The sequence below is a fragment of the Lycium barbarum genome, chromosome 6 (assembly GCF_019175385.1).
Source record: "Lycium barbarum isolate Lr01 chromosome 6, ASM1917538v2, whole genome shotgun sequence".
Classification (NCBI taxonomy): domain Eukaryota; kingdom Viridiplantae; phylum Streptophyta; class Magnoliopsida; order Solanales; family Solanaceae; genus Lycium; species Lycium barbarum.
The window spans coordinates 89,572,212-89,595,354 of record NC_083342.1 but is presented as its reverse complement, the minus strand read 5'-3'; the positions used below and the strand labels follow the sequence as shown (position 1 = coordinate 89,595,354).

General features: G+C 35.9%; 1 protein-coding gene across 3 annotated transcripts; it reads right to left on the bottom strand.

Annotated features, from left to right (window-relative positions):
• Positions 1-356: 356 nt before the first annotated feature.
• On the bottom strand, positions 357-21,425 carry LOC132644753 (alpha-N-acetylglucosaminidase). Of its 3 annotated transcripts, XM_060361359.1 has the most exons (19): positions 20,679-21,423; positions 20,134-20,207; positions 19,378-19,589; positions 18,268-18,389; positions 17,477-17,562; positions 16,477-16,571; positions 16,157-16,238; positions 15,027-15,133; positions 13,326-13,356; positions 12,397-12,514; positions 9,528-9,578; positions 7,480-7,589; positions 7,253-7,355; positions 6,954-7,052; positions 5,419-5,529; positions 4,582-4,844; positions 1,938-2,175; positions 776-854; positions 357-678 (listed from the first exon to the last, which is right to left on the bottom strand). In XM_060361359.1, the coding sequence occupies exons 1-19, from the start codon at positions 20,886-20,888 to the stop codon at positions 443-445; spliced, it is 2,427 nt and encodes an 808-aa protein (XP_060217342.1). In that variant the 5' UTR covers positions 20,889-21,423; the 3' UTR covers positions 357-442. The 3 variants fall into 3 exon arrangements, with proteins under 3 accessions (XP_060217342.1, XP_060217344.1, XP_060217343.1); XM_060361361.1 differs by lacking the exon at positions 20,134-20,207 and having other exon boundaries at positions 20,679-20,817; XM_060361360.1 differs by lacking the exons at positions 16,157-16,238; positions 17,477-17,562 and having other exon boundaries at positions 20,679-21,425.
• Positions 21,426-23,143: the final 1,718 nt, after the last annotated feature.

Genomic DNA, 23,143 nt, shown 5'->3' with positions numbered 1-23,143 from the left:
ACTGTAGCTCTCTTTTCAATATCAGCGGTTGATTGTAATAAGGTGCACAACACTTAGTATAGGGTTTTCTTGGAGAATGTTAGGCGTCGACTTCACCACAAACATCTTAATCCTACCGTTAGGAGGATGTTGTATTGTCTTGGGAGTTCAGTGGTTGGTAATCTCAGGGAATATCAGTTGGCACTTCAATCAACTCATGAGTTTAAAGTAAAAGGGAAGAACATTTCCTTTGAGAGGCATGCTGTGAAACTAATAGATTAGGACCAGATGAATAAATTATTGTCACAGCCAATACCCCTTTCTATGAAATATATCATCCACCTGAGAGAGAGAGAGAGAGAGAGAGAGAGAGAACAGAAATAGAACCAGAGTTATTATTGTACAATCATGGAAAAGTTTCCATTTCTGTTCATGTTCGATTGTGGAAATGAATAATCTTGTCTCAACTGAAATATTTCTCAAATAGAGCAGTAGCAAAAGCAAGGGCGACTCCTTGAGCCTTCACAGGGTAAAGTTCTGTACTTTCTTGCCACTTATTTGAATATGCAATCCACTCTTTTCTCCATTCCAACAAGTTGAAGTCCACTTTTTCTTCCAAGCTTTTAGACAGGAGCTTGAAATACATCGATGCTCGTGGCAGATAATATGCTCCTAATAAGCCACTCCAAAACTTGTTTGCTAAGTGAAGACAAGTAAAATATCAAAATCCTTAACAATATTTATGATATAAAGTGAAAATAAAGAAGCCGAATTATCTGATAGAAATAGAGCTTACCATAATCATGAAGGTGACTTTGATTGTACTTTGTGTTGTCATACCACATAGTTATTTGTGTCCTTGCATTCCACTCATACTAAAAAGAAAATAACCGAAGGATTAGTAGACATGAGTCATGACGAACCCGTTACGTTATTAATGTCAATGATTCAGTAGACAGAACCTCATCAAATATGGAAATTTTGTTTGAAGCTTGAGGTCAGTTAAAAAAAAAAAATGATTTCTTTTACTGGAAGAAGGATGTCCTTATGTTGCAAATTTCCTACATCCATGCCATTTCCGTAAGCTGGAAAATGCATCCCTGAAAAGTGGGGCCTCTAGTGGTTATGGAAGGGTGTTTTTCTGAGCAAGCTTTTCCATGGGTTGGGTGATGGGGTTGGTCCAATTGAAGGAGGCAACTCGTAGGATTCTGATAAAAGAGTGTGATGTTAGTCAATGAGGGGAAAATTTAATGTCAAGAGTCATTGTCTGGGCTTCACCATAGAAGTCCCAAATTAGGAAAACTAGATCACATACAGGGTGTGTTTGGTATGGAGATTTTCCCATGTTTGGTTGGTCAAAATGATTTGGCAAACATTTTTCTCTAGAAAACAAGTTCCTTAAAAATGAGGAAAATGACTTCCTAATTGAAGTAGGGAAAACAAGTTCAATAAGTGACATTCCAAGTTCATTGTCTCCTCTCCACCCACCCAACACCCTCAATCACCACCGCTTGACCATCCCACCCCCCGCCACCCTCGAACCCCCACTCCTCACCCCATCACACCCACATGGTGTTTTGCTAAATTACATATAAATGCTTTTCGGACAATATCTTTTTGCTTACTTACCAAACACTAGAAAATAAGTAAGAAACCCACTTGTTTTCCGAAAAAACATTTTCCTTCGTACCAAACACACCCACAAAGTCTACATTTTCCTTCGTACCAAACACACCCACAAAGTCTATGGCCAGCAAATGGAGCAAAAGCCAATAGAATTATTACTTTCACTTCGTTGATTCTTCTGTTTTTCTATCATTCTACAAGGCAAGGTACATTTTAATCACTACTAAATTTAATATAACTTGAGAAATTTCACTCTCATTTTCCTTTTCCTGTTAAATCAAGTTACTCAAATTGGCAGAAGATATGAGATATCTTCATTTAGCTGTTCTCACCTGCTTCATTTCATCAGAATTCATAGCCAAGATTTTGGCACTCTCCAGCCACGTTCCAAGTAGAAAATTATCATCAGTTGCTAGAAGTATGTCAATGTCCTTGATAAGTTGAAGGAATTTCTGACTATGCAGACTCAATGCTTTAGCATCCTCATGGCGGAAAGCAGATATTGCATCCAAGTAAACCTGGTTTGCAAGCTTGGAAAGTGATTGTCTGGTTAAATCCACCAAATCGTATCTGTTGAAAGCAAATACACAATTAGAGGCAGTTCTCATATTTATGATCATTTTCATTGTGCACATGAGAAAAATAATACATATTCAGCTCCTCCAATGAAATTCAAAATGGCTAGAATTTCAGAGTTCAAGATTTTACATGTTGTCATTTAATTTCTATTGAGTGTCCTCCCAATGCCTTTCTTTTTAGTTACAGGATTTTGAATTTTCTTATTTAAAATAATGAAAATTTTCTAATTTTCTTTTTAATTACAGGATTCAGGATTTTGAGTTTTTTTTATAATAACTACTCTCTCTATTGCATTTTATATGATACTCTTTTTGTTAGCTCCAACAAGTTCAACACCATTCTGTATTTGGAAGTTCATTATTCTTAACATTTTCGTTTTGTATTAATAACATGCTCTCATAGGAATTATAACATGGCATATTGAAGACTGCAAGATACTAACACGGTACTTTTGTTATCTTGTATTTATGTTATATGTTAAAAGTCTCTCTTACTTAAACTCCATTCCAACAAACACCTTTGATAAAGAAACGGACTTTGGGCCTAACTCAACCCCAAAAACTAATTCATGAGGTGATATAAGGAGTCCAATTTCCCTTCCCACTGCCGATGTGGGACTCAATATCCTTCATGAAAAATGAAACATAGCGAGCAGCTCGTATTAATCAGAAGGTGCATGCCATGTGCATGAAAGACAATGCGAAGCCCACGAATACATCAAATGATTTTGAAAAAAGGTTCTGGAATCGTTATCAAAATAGAAGAAAAAAAAGTTCTGGAATTTTGAACTTGACTTATAGTCTTATACTACCCACTATCTGAAATAGCATATATAAACATCCTAGACTTTCCGTTTACGTTTCTTCAAGAGTATTATAAGGTTAACGGAAACAGTACATCACCAATAATTTCTTATTAAGATATTATACTCCCTTTTTCCCAGTATTTTCATAACTGTAGCGTTCGAGCCGGCTTGCGTGCACCTCAATTAATTCCACAGAGTACCTGTTACCTCCCACGAGTACCTGTTACCTCCCACCAGCACAAGTACAGGTAATTCTGTCCATCAAGGCTTGGGCAGATTGGAAGAAATCGCTAAGTGTTTCTTTTTTTGCCTTCGTTAGGATTTAAACCTCAGACCTCATAGGTCTCTCAACTCACTCATTGACCACTAGGAAACACCGTTGGTTGCACTCTCTTCCTCCCAATTGAGAGCTCACAAGCTTAGTCACAACTATTAAGGTAAAAATTAGGGCTTCATTATACTTTAAGGAAAATGGATTCAGAAGTAGAGATAAAGTTGTCTTTATAAGCAATTTGAATTTTGTTTCCTTAAAACATTACTGCTTTTGAAATTATTACAGAATACCTCTACCAAAAACAATTACTAACATACAGGATCATTTGGAAAAGCAGCTCCTCAAAAAAGTGGCTTCGCCAATAGCTGGCTTTTAGCTGAAAATATTTTTGATTTTTGAAGGGAATGGAAAAAACAACGAAGACATTATCCAAATAGCAGGTTCGATTTGAAAATTCTACCATAAAAAAAAAAAAAAAAAAAAGAAGCTGCTAAAATAACGAGGTAACTGTTAACAGAAAGCCACTAAACAGCTCAGACGCTTTCTTTTAAAAATCACATAGACTCGTTGTTCGAAATATTGGTTAATCTTAAGTGCATCGGGGAAGGGCAATGGGAGAGGTGAAGCTCATATTGGCAAAGGGCAAAGCCTGCAGATGCAGAATATCAGGCGGCTTGCCTGTGAAAGCTCTGTTGAAGCCATCAGTTGAACCCATGAAATCAATATCCCGCATGCATCATGGATTCTGTACAAGATAAGGGACATCTAATAAGCTGCTTCACCATGACTTTTCATAGAAGCCACTTATATGAGTAGCGGCTAAGCGGCTTCTTGCTCAGAAGTAGCTACTCAGAATTACAGTTTCCCTGGAGCAACCATGTCACCATTATACAACACTTGGCTTTTTTAGGGTGCTCCGAAACTTTTGAAGTTGCTAATTACATAAGTGGTTTTAATTTTGTTCATTTGATATTACTATATTTGGCAGTATCCTGATGTCGATTGGGGGGACAAAAGAACTACATATTTTGGTAAGTCACTTTTCTCTTTTTTCTACACAATATAACATGACTACTAATCTGGATTATACTTCGTCCAATAGTAGTCTTCTTATGCATAACAAAGCATTAATGCAATTTTTTAGGGTTCCAAATTGACAAATTTGGATCAACTTTATTCATACAGATGCATAGATTTTCTAAGAAATTTTAGTTTTTGACCCCTCTTCTTAAGAGTTAGAATGAATTTATATGTACCTGCAAGAAAAGGAATTAAAGGTCATTTTTCATCACTTCTGAAAGTCAGAATCGACCTTTACCTATACGTGAGGCTTCCAGAAAGTTCTTTTCCTGCAGCAAGGAATAGCTTTAATGCCTTGATGACATCCTCTGTAGAATACCATAGGTGAGGCTTTGGGAGGCTGGAGCCTTTTTCAGAGAAAAGGAACCGTCTGTTCCACTGGAACCCTGCAAGTTTTTGCATCCCATTCTGACTGGAAATATCAGTCCCCGAGATATCAGTTCCCGTCTTCCCTGAGGGGTCCCAGTCAGGGAATTTCACAATGTAGTCTGTGTTGTGAAACTACAAATTGCACAAGGGAAGAGGCCAGGGTCAGGAAAGAAACAAATGCCAGTGACAAATCATGAAAATTAGTTTTTTTTTATAGGTAGTGACTGATCATGAAAACTGGGATGTAATACTTAGTGCTTCGAAGAACTTTTAGATCATGGCTTTAATACAGGATTTCTCTCCTCGTTTCTCCTGAATAGATTACAATAACTGAACATGCTTCGATAAGCAAGCGAAATTTGTGAAGGATTTCCAATGTACAAGATATGCATTTTCAGTTGAAGACAGATATTAGTTCTGGATATTCATATAGTTTTCAGTAATAAGATGCTGAGACACAATGAGCAGCTAATTGCATCATAATTGTAGCTAGAAATATATTGCCTAGTTGTCAGTTCAACCTAAACACACATACTAGTTAAGACTGATGACTTCATAACAGCACTAATCTAGCATATATGATACAATACATCGGAAGCTCCAGAATATTATATGTCCAGATATACAAGAAATGATTATCAATCCATTCTCCTTAGTATCACAAGATGTAGAAATGTTTGAGCACAGACAATAATGAAAAACTTACAGCTATTCCATCAGTGCAGTTGTAGATTGTGTGATAAAGGATCTCCCAAGCAGCGTCAATTTGATCATTCACTTTACCATAACGTCTACGAGAATAGGATTTCAACCATCCCTATGCAGAAACAAATAAAATTTGATGTGAGGATCGGCATTAATAATAAATTTTGGGTTTAGGAGATTTAAACACAGGTGAGGCCAGTGAATACGAGTTTCAAATACAAATCCACCGCAGCAGGCGTTCTTGAGAAGTTTTGTTCAGACACTGTACCTTCTTTGCTTTTCACTACTAGTATAAATCTCTCTTTATTTTATCAGGGAGAAAAGAAGACAAGTAGGTAGCTCCTTTGGAAAGAGCACTCCACTCCCACCCAAGAGAGTATTGGAGTTAAGTCACCAAGGGAACAAAGTGAAAGGGCCACTATTGACTCCTGGGTAGGGGGTTTGGGGGGTAGGATTTACTGTATTGGGCAAAATTCGAGAAACGAAATGGTGACACATTAAAATTCAGGGTAGGGTTTACCATATTGGAAAAAATTGAGATAAGAAATGGCAACACGCTTTAATACACACTATTCAGCACAACTCAGGCATCTGTTTGAAGTTGACACCAATGATAACAAACAATATCATAAGCACAGACATAATTCTAATGATCTATATGCCTCCAATTTCCCCATTTAGACAGCATAATAATATATTAAATGGTATGTTGAGAGTGTATTCAAGAATCAATCATAAAACTGCACCCTCATCAGATTAAAAAAAACATTAGGAAGCTTTGGTTACTTATAGAGCTAGCCCAATCTTAGATTGATTAATATTGAGTAAAACAAGTATCAAGGAAAATGTTACCTGTTTCAAAAAAAAAAAAAAAAACAAGTATCAAGGAAATTGCAGTAGCATAAATCATATTTCAGTAAAACAGTAAACAACTACTGAATCATATCACACTCCTCAACATGCAATGTTATCAGCTTTATATAGAGAGAGATTCGATAAAATATGTCTAAAGGTCGGAAGAAATCATCAAAGATAATTAAGCTCAGTAATTCCCCTTCCTGCATTCGTATAGGAAAAAGAAGTGCACAAACATGAGCTTTTTGATAAAGATCGATATGAACACAATAGAGGCCAATCAGTTCAAACGTCATCCACAAGGCACCAATACTGCTTTTGTCTATAGCAAATAGTTTAAGATCAAAAATCACCTTTGATCCAAATCAACATATTTTTACAAGGTTCGAGCTATTTTATAGTAAAATTTCAAAAGATCAGAGAAATTGCAAAAGAATACAGCAAAGAACAAACATCTAAGAATTCTTGGCTGAAAGTTGATTCACTTCTATAGGTTTTACAGTTTTGTATACTAAAGTCAAAAGTATAGCCTTATGCAACAAATTCGTTGTATAACGAGCTAGGAACCATATAGTTCAAGATAGGAAGGGGGATTGAATTGAAAAGGCCCTTACAGTGAAATGAGCAAAAAAATTCTGTGGTGATAATTACCATGATTTCTAATTGACACAAGGTTGTTACCTGAAGTTGAAAATTAGCCCCTCTAAATGCCATTTCGGGCATCAGCTCATAGACAACTGGATTGTGTTCTATTCCTTCCATGCACATTCCAACACCAACCTGCCAAAGAGAATCCAGCAAGCAAAGTAAATAGTAATGGACATTGGAAAAATTCAAGGAAACAAATTAAAAACTCAATTACATCATAGTAGTGCAACTGTGCAAGAGGATAGAGTCATAAAAAGTTTGAAATTCTGAATAATAACTTTAGGAAGAAAACAAAGAATAAAATAATTTTCATAAAATGATAGAGATTTTACCATTGTTGAGTTCTCACTTGTGCGGGCGTCAATAGGACCAGAAGCCACTGCATCTAACACTCCATACATTTCGATGTTGCCTCCAAAGTTGTGCAGCATACACCTATGTTTTGTTACGGTAACATTGGAAAAAGAATTGGTTCATATTCAAGCTTCATAATAGGTGAAATAACATATTCAGAAACCAAATTATACACAGTTGTTTCTACATAGAGCCCTCTGATTACCAGATATAAGGAGTGCCATAGAATTGAGAAGATGATTTCCATACTGGTTTGACATCAGCAAATAGATCAAGAACTATCATCTTCCCACGTGGAACAGAATGTAAAAGTGCCTATTTGGAAGCAAAAAAGTTAAAATTAAGTAAGAACAACAGTCTGTGCGAAATATAAAACTCTGATGGAGAAATATGCTCTTGTCAGGTGTACGATGTTTTTTTTTGTCCTTTTTGTTGCTAAAAGATTGACTTTACAAATATGGAAGGAATAAGGAGATCATATTGCCCTCTAAACTGAGTATTTTGGCTTCAGAAAAATCAGTGCCTTCCGGTCGCAAAATGCAAGCTAGGTTAGATAGCTAAGTCTTCTCATTCCTTTTCCATTAACCAGAGCAAGTGGCGTGGGATTTATTTGTGGATGCTTAAAATCTTTTACAACATATATATTACAATTGTAATAGTTTCTATAACAAGGGAATGTTTGCTAATGTTTGCCTAGGACTATGCTTTCTCCCCTCCAGCACATAGGTAATGTGAAAGAGGTAAGTAGTCACCACGTATATGACAAAAAAAAACTGTCAATCCCTTTAGATGTTCAGGAAGTGTCATTTAGTACAATCCAAGTACACTGTATTCAAAAAGTCTATTTTTGTAATTACCGACATCAAGAGCATGATACTATCAAATTACTTTTCTTTCATAAATGACACTATCACATAACTAAAAAGTAGAGATAAAGAAATGTAAGAACCACATACTCACATGTACTTCAAATCAGAGATTATTTTTCTAATTTTCTCCTGGTTAATCTCCCTTAGCGCTTAAGTGGATATATGTATATAAGCAGTGGCAGAATCAGAAGCAAAAAAAGGGAATTTGGACAGTGAAATAGCATGATACATTTAGTAACCCTTTCTGAGTTGTAAGTTGTGAAAAAATAAGAGAAGAAACATATTGATAACTTCATAGCATGGCGAAAACAAGACACTTATATACGTGTCAAAACACTGTCCTATGTGGGACAATATGCAACTTAAAAACTTAATTTAACATTTTAACACTAACATTTAAACTCTAACAAGCACCTTCAAACTGAAATGTGGGAAGATCAACGTGAGTCTACTTATTTGTTAACATAGAAAAGTAAAATAATCAAATAATAGTATGCCAGGACAACTATCAGAAAATTTTGCAAGAAAGTCGCCATAAAAGTTATGGTCGAAGGAATCTTGATGGAGAAGTTTTGATCGCTGAAACACGAAGGAAAAGTACATAGGAAAGTGACCAGAGTAGTACGCGCAAAAAGCAGTGTGACCTCAATTGGCAACCAAAGAAAAGACTCAAAGAGGTGTGGTGCCACCAGAATGGTCACATAAAATACTCATGATCACCGGAAAGTGGTGCAGTGACGCTGAAACAACCATCGGAAAACCGCAAAACAATTACCATAGAAGAGGCACAATGCCACTAAAGCAGTCACAGAAAATAGGTGTGATGCCCCCAAAATGATCCCCCCAAATAGGGAGTGATCACCAGAAATAAGGAGTAGTGCCTCCGGAACAATCGCCAGAAACAAATAAGGAACAATCGCCAGAAACAAATAAGAATAGGTAAACTATGAAAAGAGTATTAAAAAATTATGAAAAGAAAGAAAGACTTTGCCCGTGCAGACGACAAAAGATTACTACCCAGTAAGCCCAAGACCAGAAGTTACTTGGGTCTCAACCAAACCCATAGATACTGATACCATATGAGAAAATAAGAGAAGAGAAATGATGTATTGATGACTGGATAATCTGAATACAAGACAAACTTATTAATAAGTGTCCAATTCAATACATATGAAACGCGAGACATTATATAACTTAACAATTTACCGATCAAAAAATAACTTAAGAATTTGACAGTTCTAACATTCTAAAAATAGTGTAAAACAACTCATAACAAATTATGAAGCAATAAATGGCTATACTAACTGAAAGTTCAAAATGATATAGCGGTCTGACCATGTCATTCATATAAGGAAATAAGATTACTTTCTTTACAGAACTGTACCTCCATCTGTGGTGGCTTCCAGTATTTGGAGTCAGAATAAAATAGCCAGCCCTGCATATTTCCAATCAAATAGAAGTTTGTTCATGACTTCATGCAGCAATCTAGAAACACAAAGCTAATTTTTAATGTAGACTAGAGCAAAGAGGTCAATCACAAGAAAAAATTTTCTAAAGGCAAATCTTTATACAAATACCAATGCCAGGTAAATGGATTCAATGACAAAAGAACTCTCATTCACCACAAGATCCAAACCTAATGACATACTAATTCATCTGTGGATTGCTAAAAACTGATGAAAGAAAGCTCCTGTTACAGATTTAACTTTCACTCTAAGTCACTAGGATCCAAGATTCACATCCATAATGGTATATTGTAGATGTAATAACACAATGAACCAGTGAGCACTCGATCAACCTTAAACTCAGGACAATTTCAGTTAAAATCTTCGAAGTATGACAAACCAATTAGCTTTCTTTGCTTTCCAACAAAAACAAAGTTTTCCATAAAAATGATCCCGTCTCAGCACTAACTAGATTGAGAATTCAGTCCCAGCTGTCAGTGGCACTTTTTTACTTGATAAGGTAAATACAGTCAATGGCACTTAAATCCCAGAAATTCCTTGAGAAAATTCATGAAATAAACCATAAAAAGGTACAGTCTTGAATTGGTTAAAGTAGCAAGGATCCACACCTTGTAAATGTTAAAGTATCTTAAATCCCTATAATTATAAGGATTTCTAGGGTATGTAATTTGGCATTTTTCCTTTCTAGATTACGTGTAAATACTAATTAAATCCCAATGGTTTAGTGAACAATCAAACAATTCATTCTCAAATCTTTTCTTCTCATCTCACTTTTATATTCAAAGTCAAGGTGTCACCGTCAGTCCGTTCTTCAAACCCTTTTTCCAACTTTAAGAAATTCAAATCAGAGTAGGAAAGGTTTGCAAAGAAGGGTAGATGCACCCCGATTCAAAGCAGAGTCAGAAAGGTTTGCAAAGAAGGGTAGATGCAACCCATTTTCCACTTCTAGCCCATATCCAAACATCACCTCCTGCTCAGGTAGGAAGTACAGCCGCTAGTTACCTCAACAAACGAAGTTCAGTTTCCGGGAAGACGCGTATGTACATCGCATGTGCCAGCACTTTGTTGTTGACGCTTCAGAACGACAAAGAATTACAACGAGTTTTGTCAACTCAAATAATTAGCTAGCAAGCATTCGTATGAACCACTCTCATGCTGCATGATTAATTTTATTTTGTGGCAAGCTAGGAGTAAATGGCATGTTTGCTCAATTGAGGGGTAGTGTAAAGAATCTATGAATATGACAAGGATCGATACATTGTATATATGGAAATGATCTAGGATCCCTGTATCTTATGATTTAGGAGATCAGTAGGGATGTAAAAACATATTTTCTTTATGTCTTGAGCAATGGCTATAGCTACATGAGCACTTATATGGCTAAAGCAACCTTTTCAAGAGTTATGGTGTGAAGGAGATTAAACAATGAATCTGATCTCTAACAATCATGTGTTTCATAAAAGCACATAGAAATAGGTATCACTTCATTTTACAATCAATTGAATTGAGATGCATTGCTACGATTTTTGTCAACTCAAATGATCAATTAGAAAATAATTTTAAGAAACCACTCCGAAGCTGTAGAATTGATTATATTTGCGGCAAACTAGTAATATGTGATATGTAGTCAGTTAGAAAGGTTCAACCAATGTTCGTTCAATCAAGCAGCATTCTTTTTTTCTTAACTTAAGGAGAGGGAAGAGGAACTTGAGGGGAAGCATTAAAAACCCATAAACCTGCAGAAGTTCATACCTTGTATATATGGAGATATTCCCAAATCCCTATAATTATTTTTTGAGAAAAGGTAAAGGTACACTAACGGTAACTGAAGCACCAAGAAGATGCATATTGCTATAGTATGCATAGCTGGTTAAAAGAACATCTACCATCAGCTCAGGTGGCTCACGATTTCCTATCATTCGATGTATGTTGTTTGCATATTCATCTCAAACCCTTGTAATGTGTAATTAGGAGATCTGCAGGGATGTGAAGACATGTTTTTCTTTTCTGGATTACTTGTAAACGCTATTTAATTCCAATGCCTTACGGAAATAACCAAGCAATCATTCTGAAAATATCTTCTTTTCTTCTGTCTTCATAGTACTTTATCAAAGAAGGAATTTTCCCAATCCCAAACCTCAGAAGTGCACAACTTTTAATCATAGTGAAAGGTGCCAGGCCAGCTGTTTCCCTAGATACTCAAAGATAAGGGATGATATTCCCGCAAGCTGTAGGAATCTTTAACTTGAAGCACATCTGTGGCTTCACAGGTTTTCCATCTTCTTGTTAAAGGCATATAGAAGGACCATTTGGAAAACCAGAAAGTGGATGAAATCGACTAGATGTTTTTCTTTTCAGACGAGTTGCTTCATGAGGGGTTCTTTTATTTGACAACTTAAACGGTTTTTTCTGTATCTGTTTGAATCAATGTAAAAAGTTTAGGTTACGAAACTCAAGCATATAGTAGCCTTGGCTTATCTTCCCGGTTCTATTCCCCACCCCACCCCTTCCCCCCCTTAAATCCCCATCTCTTTAAATCTGATTTTTTCTTCTTACTGACAGAGTAATGGCCTGGCTGTTTATCTACCTTTTACTGAAGCTTTTACCATATTTCTCTTATAAAATAAAAACAGTGGAATTGAGCTCACATTTCTTATGTTTTTAACTTCCAAACAATATTTCTATACTGCTTGTTTTATGATGCCAAAATTTACAACAGATCACAATAGAGCTCAAATAATGCTATCATTAAATAAATCAGTAGCCAAGTAAGAGTAAGAAGTATACTTGCATCAACCACACTGCATTGTTATTTGCTTTGGACATTGCTTTGTACACAGCAGATCCGAGAGATGAAATATATGTTGGATCATCAGTAGGTGGAGTGTTCTCGTTAAAAGTATCACTGCATAAACATGCCACTTATCAGATTTCGAATCATAAACCAAAAATTCAAGTGAAATTTTTTATTTTCCTATTCTAGGCACTAAGAATAAGCCTTGAGTGGAAGTTAAAAGAATTATAAAGTTGATGCCCTAAACAGCCAGATGAGATCCCTAAGCTGGGCAGTTAATGTCAAGACCAAGAAGTTCTTCACTTATTTTGCAAGACCCTGTTACAAGTTCCACCCTTAAATGTTCTGATAAAAAAGAGTTGTGACTCTCCCATTCTTATATGGATCATCTAGGAGGAGAGATTATGCTTCAAGAAAAAGGGGAAGAGTAGTACTAGTACTTTCAGGCTACAAAAGCCAAAAGGTGATTATTGAACATTTAAGGATATAAAAAACAAGTAGGATCATTGTCGTTAAGTTATAAAAAAAAAATATTATTAGCAATAAATCTTTAAGTTATAGCACCATATCTCTACTAATCACATTACCAGAATTTCAGTTCAATCAATAGTCACTGTCAGGCAGAGGCGACACTATGCAAAAGATACAAACAATAAAATCAACTTTTTCAGGCTTAAAAAGTAAGAAGCCCTAAAACATACAAAGTATATTATTAGAGCCCAAAAGAGAAACAATTTGTCACCCTGCTTAAGCCTCTATATAACCCAAGAACTGAAACCAAATAAAATGCAACACGAATCTGTAAACCAGATCAAAGTGAAAAAATGATTTGATAGAATAGATCAAAGTGAAAAAGCTTGAAACTGCTTGCAAATTCAATATAAATAGGCCAGATGAAGTAGTTTGACGGAAGATGGAATACCAGTTGTAAATATTGGTGATGTCTCCATATTCTGCAGTGAACATACAGAAGATGAATCACAAAGGAGTTAGTTAACATCAACAACAACAACAACCCAGTGAAATCCCACAACATGGGGTCTGGGGAGGGTAGAGTGTACGCAGACCTTACTCCTACCAAGGTAGGACGGCTGTTTTCGAAAGACCTCGGCTCAATGAAAAGCATAAAAAGAGGTCAGATAGGCTAAGAAATTCAAAGCGATATGGAAATGCAAATAACGAAAGCGACACAGATAAGATAGAATAATCAAAGTACAGGAAATAACAGATAATAGCAGAAATCAGGGCACAAGAAATTCTACTGCGATAATGCGCCTACTAATAAGGAAGGATAACGAGACTATCTACTAGCCTTCTACCCTAATGTGGGCCCTCCAAACCCTCCTATCTAAGGTCATGTCCTCGCTAAGCTGTAACTGCGCCATGTCCTGTCTAATCACCTCTCCCCAATATTTCTTCGGCCTACCCCTACCTCTTCTGAAACCATCCATGGCCAACCTCTCACACCTCCGCACTGGGGCATCCGTACCTCTCCTCTTCACATGCCCAAACCATCTGAGTCTCGCTTCCCGCATCTTGCCTTCCACCGAGGCCACTCCCACCTTGTCCCGAATAGCCTCATTCCTAATCCCGTCACTCCTGGTGTGCCCACACATCCATATCAACATTCTCATCTCGGCAACTTTCATCTTTTGAACATGAGAGATCTTAACTGGCCAACACTCCGCCCCATACAACATAATCGGTCTAACCACCATTTTGTAGAACTTGCCCTTAAGTTAAGATCAAATGACAGCAAATATCCAATTATAGGCCGCAAAACATTGACTATGCTTTTATCAAAGAAAAGGCCAGGAAGTATACCCTGCATCAACTTGCCAAACAAACAATATATACAATGATTCATGAACTATAACCAACAACATGGCTACATCACTAAAATTGGGTATTTGCATCACACCCTATCCCCCGTAAATATGAGCCTCACAATAAAACTAGATCTACTACACATGTGCTTTGCCTTCTTCCTCAGCAGGAATTGAGGTCAAACAGGAATTTTTGATCCATTACAGCACCTTATACTGAAGGTGGACTAAAATATAGGCACTGAAGAGAGACAAACAGACAGATAGAAAGAGAGAAGAATTAGTTGTTGAAAGTCATACTAGTTGAGGGGTTGGAATTAAACCACAGATATTTTTTTCTTATTTTTTCTCTCTTTGTGGAAGGAGGCCCCAAGTGGAGCAGAATAGTATTCTGAGCTTACTTTTCTTTTGGGGAGTCAAGTGACAGGACTATATTTACGATATTCACACACTACCAGATAGCAATAATTAGCAACCATGCTGTGAGGAACTCATTGGTTTCCCCAGTGAAGTGTAGTGGCATGTAATTCCTTGGTATTCTTTTTCTTTCCTTTAGTTCAGTTAACATAGAATTACAAACAGATAAGTGTAATGTGCTAAAAAGCTTTGGCTCCTCAACGTTCTATGTTCAAAACGGAAAAAGATAAAGCAATAGAACAAGAATAAAAGAGGTTAGGAAGTTTCCCAAAAGTCTAGAATCCTTTACATTTTTCAAGACCAAACAACTTTTGTCGCTGTTCAGTTCATTAAAGAAGAATCCTGAAATCATTTTAACTGAAAGCAGAAGTATAACTCACCCTCAATCTGCTTCCGGATAAATGCCTCTCCAATTTCGATAAATAAGGGATCGGAAGGAGCAAGGAGAAAAGTACAACACCATCGACGGTCACCACTAACGGTGTTCCTAAGAAAAGTATAAACTCCATCAGATTAAAAAAGCAAATCTTCCAAGTATCTGACAATAAATGTTTTTCAGCCAAGTTAGATGTACTTTTTAGTTTTTAGGGAGCACTTCAGATACATGGAAATTAAAATTACCAGGGATAGAACTTTTACTTTCAAAAATAGAAGGCTCATTATCACCTGTAACATAAAGTGAGTCCTTGAAATACTCCTACTTCTTCAACACAAAAAAAAGGTTCATCGGAATTTGTAGATTGTTCTATACAAATTTAAAATTGGAAAACTCTTGCTCATTTTTAGATTATAGAAGAGAAGTTGGTCATAAATTTAGAAGGCAGAGGAAACAAACTAAAGGGAGCATCTCACTAGCTGTCATAAGCTTATCATCTAGTGAACATCACATAAACCGGACTTTGTTTAGAAAAATGTTGAATAAAAGTTCTATAACTTTGCATGGAGAGTGAAGCGACGGGAAAGAATGTTATGAGAAGGACCGGCAAGATGGAAATGTGGCCATCTATATCCAGACAGAGAGTTAAGAGTAGTGCTCTATCTGCCCAAGGATTTATTCCTATTTGACGTCCTCTATTTTTTCAGACGAAAACTTTTATTAGTCAAAAGTAGGAGGGAAGGAAAACATGTCTCCCCAATGCGCAATGTCAGTTTCCATCTCCAAACTATACAGAGGCTCAGTGAAAATGTTAAAGAATGAGAAATATTCAGCAGAGTGTAGCAATAGAAGTGATGTTTCCTATGCCTTCTCAAAATCAAAAGGAGGCAGGCAATTAAGGCATAAAGGAGGATCACCACACCTCATCTCACATGCTATGGCGGCATAGAGAGTCTTAACATGAATTCGGTGGAGGTGAAGAATATTACCCAACTATGCTAAATCATATGTGAGACAGTATATAAGCACTTCTAATAAATACGATCTAAGAGGAAGGGAAGGAACAGAAACATTTAAAGGAGACAATAAACTGGAATTGAAGTCAGTGATACCGCACACTTCAAATTGACATACCAGTCTCCAAGTCTCGTAATATTTGCAGACGGGAATATCTTTTTTAGTGCCGCTGGAACATTTCCAGAGAATGATGGAAGCACTAGCAGCCATTAGAGGGGAAAAGAAAAAGAGACAAGCAAATTAATGTAAGCAATCATATTGTGTATTGAAGAAGTAAAGAACAGAAACACCTTTAGCTTAATTAGCACACCAGGCTACTAGAAGCCATGGTCTTGTCATCAAAAAGAGAAGCCATGGTCTGCCAATCAGTAATCGGACATAAAGAAGAAAGACAAAATAGCTGAAAGATTCCTTTGAAACCAAAAATAATGTCATACCTGGGGTCATGCCTAACTCTTGCATCCGAGATAATATCTGCTTCTGCAATGCTAACTGAATATTTAACCAGTTTTGAGATAAAGGCCCACCCCATCTGCAGTGGAATATAGCTTTGGAGTGTAAATATCCGAAAATGACAGACAATATGATACAGAGAGCAATTCATAGCAAAATTTGAAGCATAGATCCCAACAGAAACATAATACAAATAGGATGAATGCAGTCACTCACATCTGCTATATGAACAAGTAAAGAGTGCAGATAAGGATCCATGCTTTCACTTTCATCTTTAAAAAATACAAACCCTATTGAGAAAAATGAGGATTGTGTTAAGATAAACAATCCTCGAGAGGGTAAAATGTCGCATCTGGTCTTTCTTACCTCGACATAAAAATGGCAAACCCAATGGCAAAGGATAATAGACAGCTAAAAAAACATGGAGATGAATCAGTTTAGCTTCGCAAAAAATTGAGGCACAAACGATTTTTCAAGCTCTTATAACATTGATAGAAAATTAAGTTAAACATGAATCCCATCGCAAAAAGAATCTATGAAGAACCAGGGGTCGCAATAGGATGGAAATTTTTTTATAGGTAAACCTAGCCTATCACATGCAGGCCATCTAATCGTATAAGAGGGATTGCATGAATCAATCAGATGACAAGTAAATTTAGAATTCATTATAGATCTTATTAGGCAAGCACAACTCACTTAGATGTAGTGGAACAGCCTAAAATAGGCCTGTTCAACACCCGAAATATCCTCCTTTCTCAGGTACTTACACCCTTTAACTTTGAGCGCCATATACGGAAATTCAAAGACAATTTGCTGCATGACATTTAATTCACAAAATCTTTACAAATTATATGCCCGGGCCTCACATGATACCTGAACCAGATAATATTTGTTACTTATACAGTTCGCCAGCATTTGCTGTGGCTGGAAATGCCCTTAACAGAAAAGACAAGTTACAAGTAAGGGACAGATTATGGCACTCACGCGTGCAGGTTTCCCATGCGAGCCCAAGCTAGGAAGGCAGGTCCACCAAAGAAATAATTTAAATCTTGGGTAGTAATATTATAATCCTGATCAGAAACAAACATGAACCAGAAAGTGATTATAAGCATCTAATAAAGCTTCTTATAAAGCAATATCAGACTGTCATGAGCTATATCTAATCAAGCACAGTGGTATTTGTCTCTTACACACTCAGTATTAAGAACCCCAAGGTAAACATCAAGCAGATATGATTTCTGTAGCAACATAAGATATGGACAAAGTGATCATAAAAGAATTAGGACGGTACCACTAAGCAGATGTTGGCACATTGCTTTTTAGCACCAACTAAAATAGTCAAGACTTAATAGCATGAAGGGGATGTATTTCAGTAAATCTCAGAGAGAAATGCTGATTTCTCAGAGAACAAACTTTTACCCGATGGCATATGAAACCTTAAACACTTGGAACAAAGACTAAACATTTTAGTCAACAAACTTCATCTGAAACAATGCCCAAGTTCTGGCCTACTTCATAGAAGTAGATTCAAGACAGAAGCGCTGAGATTAGCACTATGAAAACAACGCATGGATTAGCAAAAAGATAGGTTTCTAGCATTGGTACTACCGCAACTGATCCCCCTAAACATACACAAAACTCAGGCCCTTGCTAAAAAGTGTCAAACAGCTTTTATGACTTTCCTCATTTAATATCAGGCAGGAACTGCCATGGCAACAACCATGGCCCTAAAATTAAACTAGTTGAACCCACAAAATCCAAAGCTATAAGAATACCAAGAAAACTTTTTGCCAGAGAGCTTCTTGTCCCGTAAACGCTAGAGGTAAGTTGATTCCTTGAAGTGCCATCCAATCAATCTCTTTCTCCCATCTTTGCCAATCCCACCAAACATATGAATCTGCACGGAAAAGTAGAAATATGCAAAGCTGTTACACTAGCAGCATCTCAAAAATACCTATAAAAAGTAGAAATAAGCTAAGTTTTTATACCAGCGGGATCTCAAAAAATACCAACAGTAAGCATCCATAAATAGAAAAATTGTGATTCTCCTAATGTCAACACTCAACAGAGTAGACTATCAAGTAAAAGGGTTTTAAATCAGGCTCAACTCAATCTGAACAGCTTAAACCTACTGGAACACTGGAACAGTTCACAAAAATGGCTGAAATCGCGAGGTACTAAAGCTCCATCACTTATTATAAATGCTTTGCTTTATGAACTTAACATTCTTGATTGACACAACTTCAATCTCCTGATCCGTGACCAGAGTAAGACTGGTTACAGCCTTAGAAAAGATAAGGATGACAAACTGTCAACTAGATCTGTTTTTCTTCTCTATTTTGCTCTTAGGACATCGTCTTCTAATAAGATCAAGCACAAGAGAGAATTTCCTAAGAGAGACTTGGTATTGCATAAGAAATCCAAATGAAAGTCCTCAGACACCACACCATTAACATACAAATAATAAGTGTCTTTAATTATGCACAAGTATGCCAGGGAGGATTGAGGAACATCATGAATGTGGTCTCATCGTCCTATGATTAGATGAGAAAAGGAATGAGTTCTAAAGAGAACAAGGAAGAGTTACTAGAAAGAAAAGGCAAAAGAAGACATCAATTTCGCTAGCGAAAACACAGAGAGAAATTACAGTGGCGTAAGGCTTTGAATATCAGAAGACAGATGCTCACACTTGAAAAATCAACTACATACTGCATTATGTTCTCCATCATTTATGTATTGGGGGATGAACTACTACCAGTATTTCGGTGATAGCGCGTCTGTAACTGCACTTTATTATGAGACAAAGATTTATGCATAAAAGGTTTGGGTGGGGGCGGGGGTGTGGGGGGAGGGGGAGGGAAGAGGAGGGATGAGAGTATGCTTACAGCTGGATGTGACAACATTTTGATAGTAGTTCCACGGTACCGGCCGTTGGATCGTCACTCCCTTCGCTTCTACAAGAGGCAGTGATCCTGGCATGGGAACTGAAGCTAACTGAACACCCCCTGTCTTTTCCCATGAAATATGAGCTCCACACATATACTTTAAATACCAGTGAAGCCCCGACGTGATTTCAACAGCTGTAGTTCCTTGAATCCTAAGAGAAAACAAATCAAAGATAGATTCATAACCTAATTTAAGCCTCTTTCAGATAGTGATTGAAGCAGAACTAGACGTTGAGCCACATGTTCAACTGTATCTCTGCATTATAATAAAGTTTTAAATATTATCTTGTCTTATACTTTGAAAGAAAATTTGGACTACAGATGCCCAAAGAGGCTACGGCAATCAATTGTCAACCCTTAAGACATAATACATCATATTCAAAGGCTCGTACTGATTACGAAGAGTGCTAGATATCAACAAACTAATCTCTTTAGGAACTTCATCAGAAACTTGCCCAAAACAAGTCACACTTTGCAGAAATCAGCAGCCACCTGGTATGGGGGCAAGTTGGCAATATCATGAACCAAGGACTTAAACCAAACAATCTAATTAAACAACGTGCGTCTGGAAGAAGTAAATTAGAAGAACAAACCGTCATTGTCTGCTTAAAGGAAAACACAAATTTTCTACAGTCATAGAAAGATACACATCAAAAAGTAACATAATAAGATCCTTGTAACCATTCGTTAACATACAAAATCTCAGGTGAATTTCTGCTTGAACTCTTGTAATTGGTTATACGAAAGCAGCTTCTTCCACCACAAAGATCCTACATTTACATATGAAATGTCACATATAAATTGCAAATACTCAAGTAGCAAGTCAGTTTGGCAAGAAAAAAAATGTGCCAGTAACAAAAATATTAAAAGATCCAAACTTACAGCAGTCTAAGACGACTCACAGAAAGCCCACTTAAATACAAGCTCTTACACTTATTCAAGACAGAGCTATTGTATCATTATATACAGAGTGATCATAAAGTAAGAATCATTTACCAATTCTGATGGTACTAACAAGTGCTACAATAAACATTTCAAAAAAAATTCTGCTGCAGGTTTTGAATTTATTAGTACACCAACTAAAAGTTAACACAAAAATGTGTGCTTATAACCATAAAAAGTCAACTAGTTACTCAAAAATGACATTATCTCAACAATCTTGAGCATTTATGAGTAAACTTTAAATTCAAAGAGAGGGACCCAAAACTGGAAAAAAGGCAAGGGAGATAATAGTAAAGTACCTTAGAGATAATCTTAAATTCAAAGGAGTGCAAATGGGCAGGAAGTAACCTCTGCAAAACACCCTTAGCTGCAGATTCTTGCACTACAGATGACACCCGTTTGTTATCCAAACCCCTTAACACAGACTCTATAGCATCTGATCCCACTTCTGCTGAATATGCTTTACAAAGAAACAAAGAAAGAATTGCAAGTAGAAACAAAGACTTCATACTTTTCTTTGTAATTTGGAAAATGAGTCTAATTGTTGCTGATCCTATAATGTTAATTTTGAATACTCCACTCTATGGTGGATAGTGTAATATGTGTCCTCTTTTTTGTTAGGTTTTTGGCTAACATTTGGAATTTTCAACAAAAGGTTTACTAATCATGGGAATCTGAACATTAAAGTATTATTAGCCATTTAGTCCCACTTTTGGATAATTTTGTTCTGGTGTTCTTCGTTGTCTGGAGATAATGGAGAAGATTTCTATTTTTCTTTTCTTTTTTATTCTTTTTGGATTTAGAGGACAATTTTAATTAGAAGGCTAATTTCTGTTGACTTAATGTTTGACAACTTGAAAATTGATCATATAATCAAATGCCTACTAATGGATGAATGAGAAATGGGAAGTTAAAAAATAAGCTGCACAAGTCTAAAAAGAAGTTGCATCAACTTTTTTCAGAAGAGTAGATTTTTGAAGTTGAGAAGAGTGATAATTTTTTTTAGGAAGAGAAGACTTTACTATTTTGAATCAGCATTTCTCTCTCATAGAGCTCAATAACTAGTAAACTTAGGGCGTTTATATTATTTTGTTAACAAAACTTTCTTTTTTTTTTTCGAAACAACAAAACTTTGTTATATATGAAGCAGGAAAAGGGGTGAAAAAATAATGTGAAAGTCAGGAAGCTGCCCAATTGAATTACGCCACTAAATCTTAATATTGAGGTTAATCGAGAAGAGGAACTAATACCATTTACATGTAGTTCGGAGGATAAAAGATTTTTTGTATAATTACATATTATAATGGGCAGAAGCGGACTACCTAGAACGGATGAAATGTCCATACTTTTTTTTATATATATATATATCGGTGAAAGTTTGATATTTAAATTATCTTATATTTTTTTTATTATAGCGTTTATTCAGTTAACTCTTCCTATTAAGGAATAATCTGTATTAGGTGTGTTTGAGTTGCGGGAGATAATTGAGAATTGAGTCACCTTATGATTTTACACTAAATGTAAAACTATTATGAGAATTGTTTTGTTTGAGTATGGAACATCATGTCCATTATAAGACATATCTACACAATTATTTCTTGTAACTAGATATTACTTCTAAAAATACCAAAATATATTGACCTCAATAAGAATGACTATTTGAGATAATAATGAAATCTAAAGTCACAATATATGGTACATGTTAATGTTGAAAAATTGAAAGGTTACAACGTTGAATTACATTATCCAAAAGAAGGTTGACACAACCTAGCACATGAGATACTTAAGACTAAAATGCACGAAATCAACTATTTCGGACATTGTCATAAACTCTACGCTCGTTTACCTCATTCTAAGTGCAAACAACACCTTATTGATATCACATAGGCATTTATATAATCAAGTTCGACTCTTATAGAAAAATTATGATTCTAAAATCAAACTATATCATAAGGTGTGTGATGTTTAACATATTGATTAGGTTAAGAATGTTGTCCGAGTTATCTTTTAGCAATAAGTTCAGGCCTTTATGTAGTTCGTACAATTGAACTTTATTCACAGAGGCAACATCAAAAAAGTTATTGATATTGCTTCTCATATGGAGCTTTAAAAATACAATTTTTGTGTTATTAAAGTTTGCAAAGTCTAGTGCAATATAAGAAAGAAGAAACAAGGAAAATAGACAAGGATTCTTTGAGAAAAAACTCACCAAATTTTAAAAGAGAAAGCATCAGACAATAAGAAGAACAAGAATAACATTACTTGCTCCAACTAGTAAGTACCGGGCACTTAGCTAAGTGAATGAGTCGAACCAATAAAGTTGCACTTTATAGTACTTATTTCACATTGTATAAGTTTTAAGAACTTTTTAATGAGTAAATCTTATCTCTCTGATTATGGAATAAAGTGATGGACCGTTGTTAATAGTCAAATTTATATGTAGGAGACAATGCAATAATTGAAGTAAAAGAGAAAGGCTTGCATGCCTGAATCTCCTTTAATATTCTTAACTGCTCTGGATGATGTCAACCTATGAAAAAAGTAAAAACAAAATAAAGGTGCAGTAAGGCCCAAACTAGCACTTGATTCTCCAAATGAAAGCAAAATCAGAAAAAAAAAAAAAAAAAAAAAAAAAAAAAAAAAAAGGAGAGCCTCACCAAGTATGGTGAAATACAATCAATAAACAATCATGATATGTAGAAGGATTAAATACTAAAAGATAAAAACAAATAAAATATACTTTCAACTTTAAGACAATAGAGTA

Bases quoted from the DNA above. Each gene is read 5' to 3' on its own strand.
- LOC132644753 (XM_060361359.1), bottom strand. From the start codon at position 20,888: ATGAAGTCTTTGTTTCTACTTGCAATTCTTTCTTTGTTTCTTTGTAAA. The intron at 15,134-16,156 runs GTATGTCAATTT...TACTTTTCTTAG, and splicing joins ATTACGAGACTTGGAGACTG to GAACACCGTTAGTGGTGACC. The intron at 679-775 runs GTAAGCTCTATT...GTCTTCACTTAG, and splicing joins AAGTCACCTTCATGATTATG to CAAACAAGTTTTGGAGTGGC.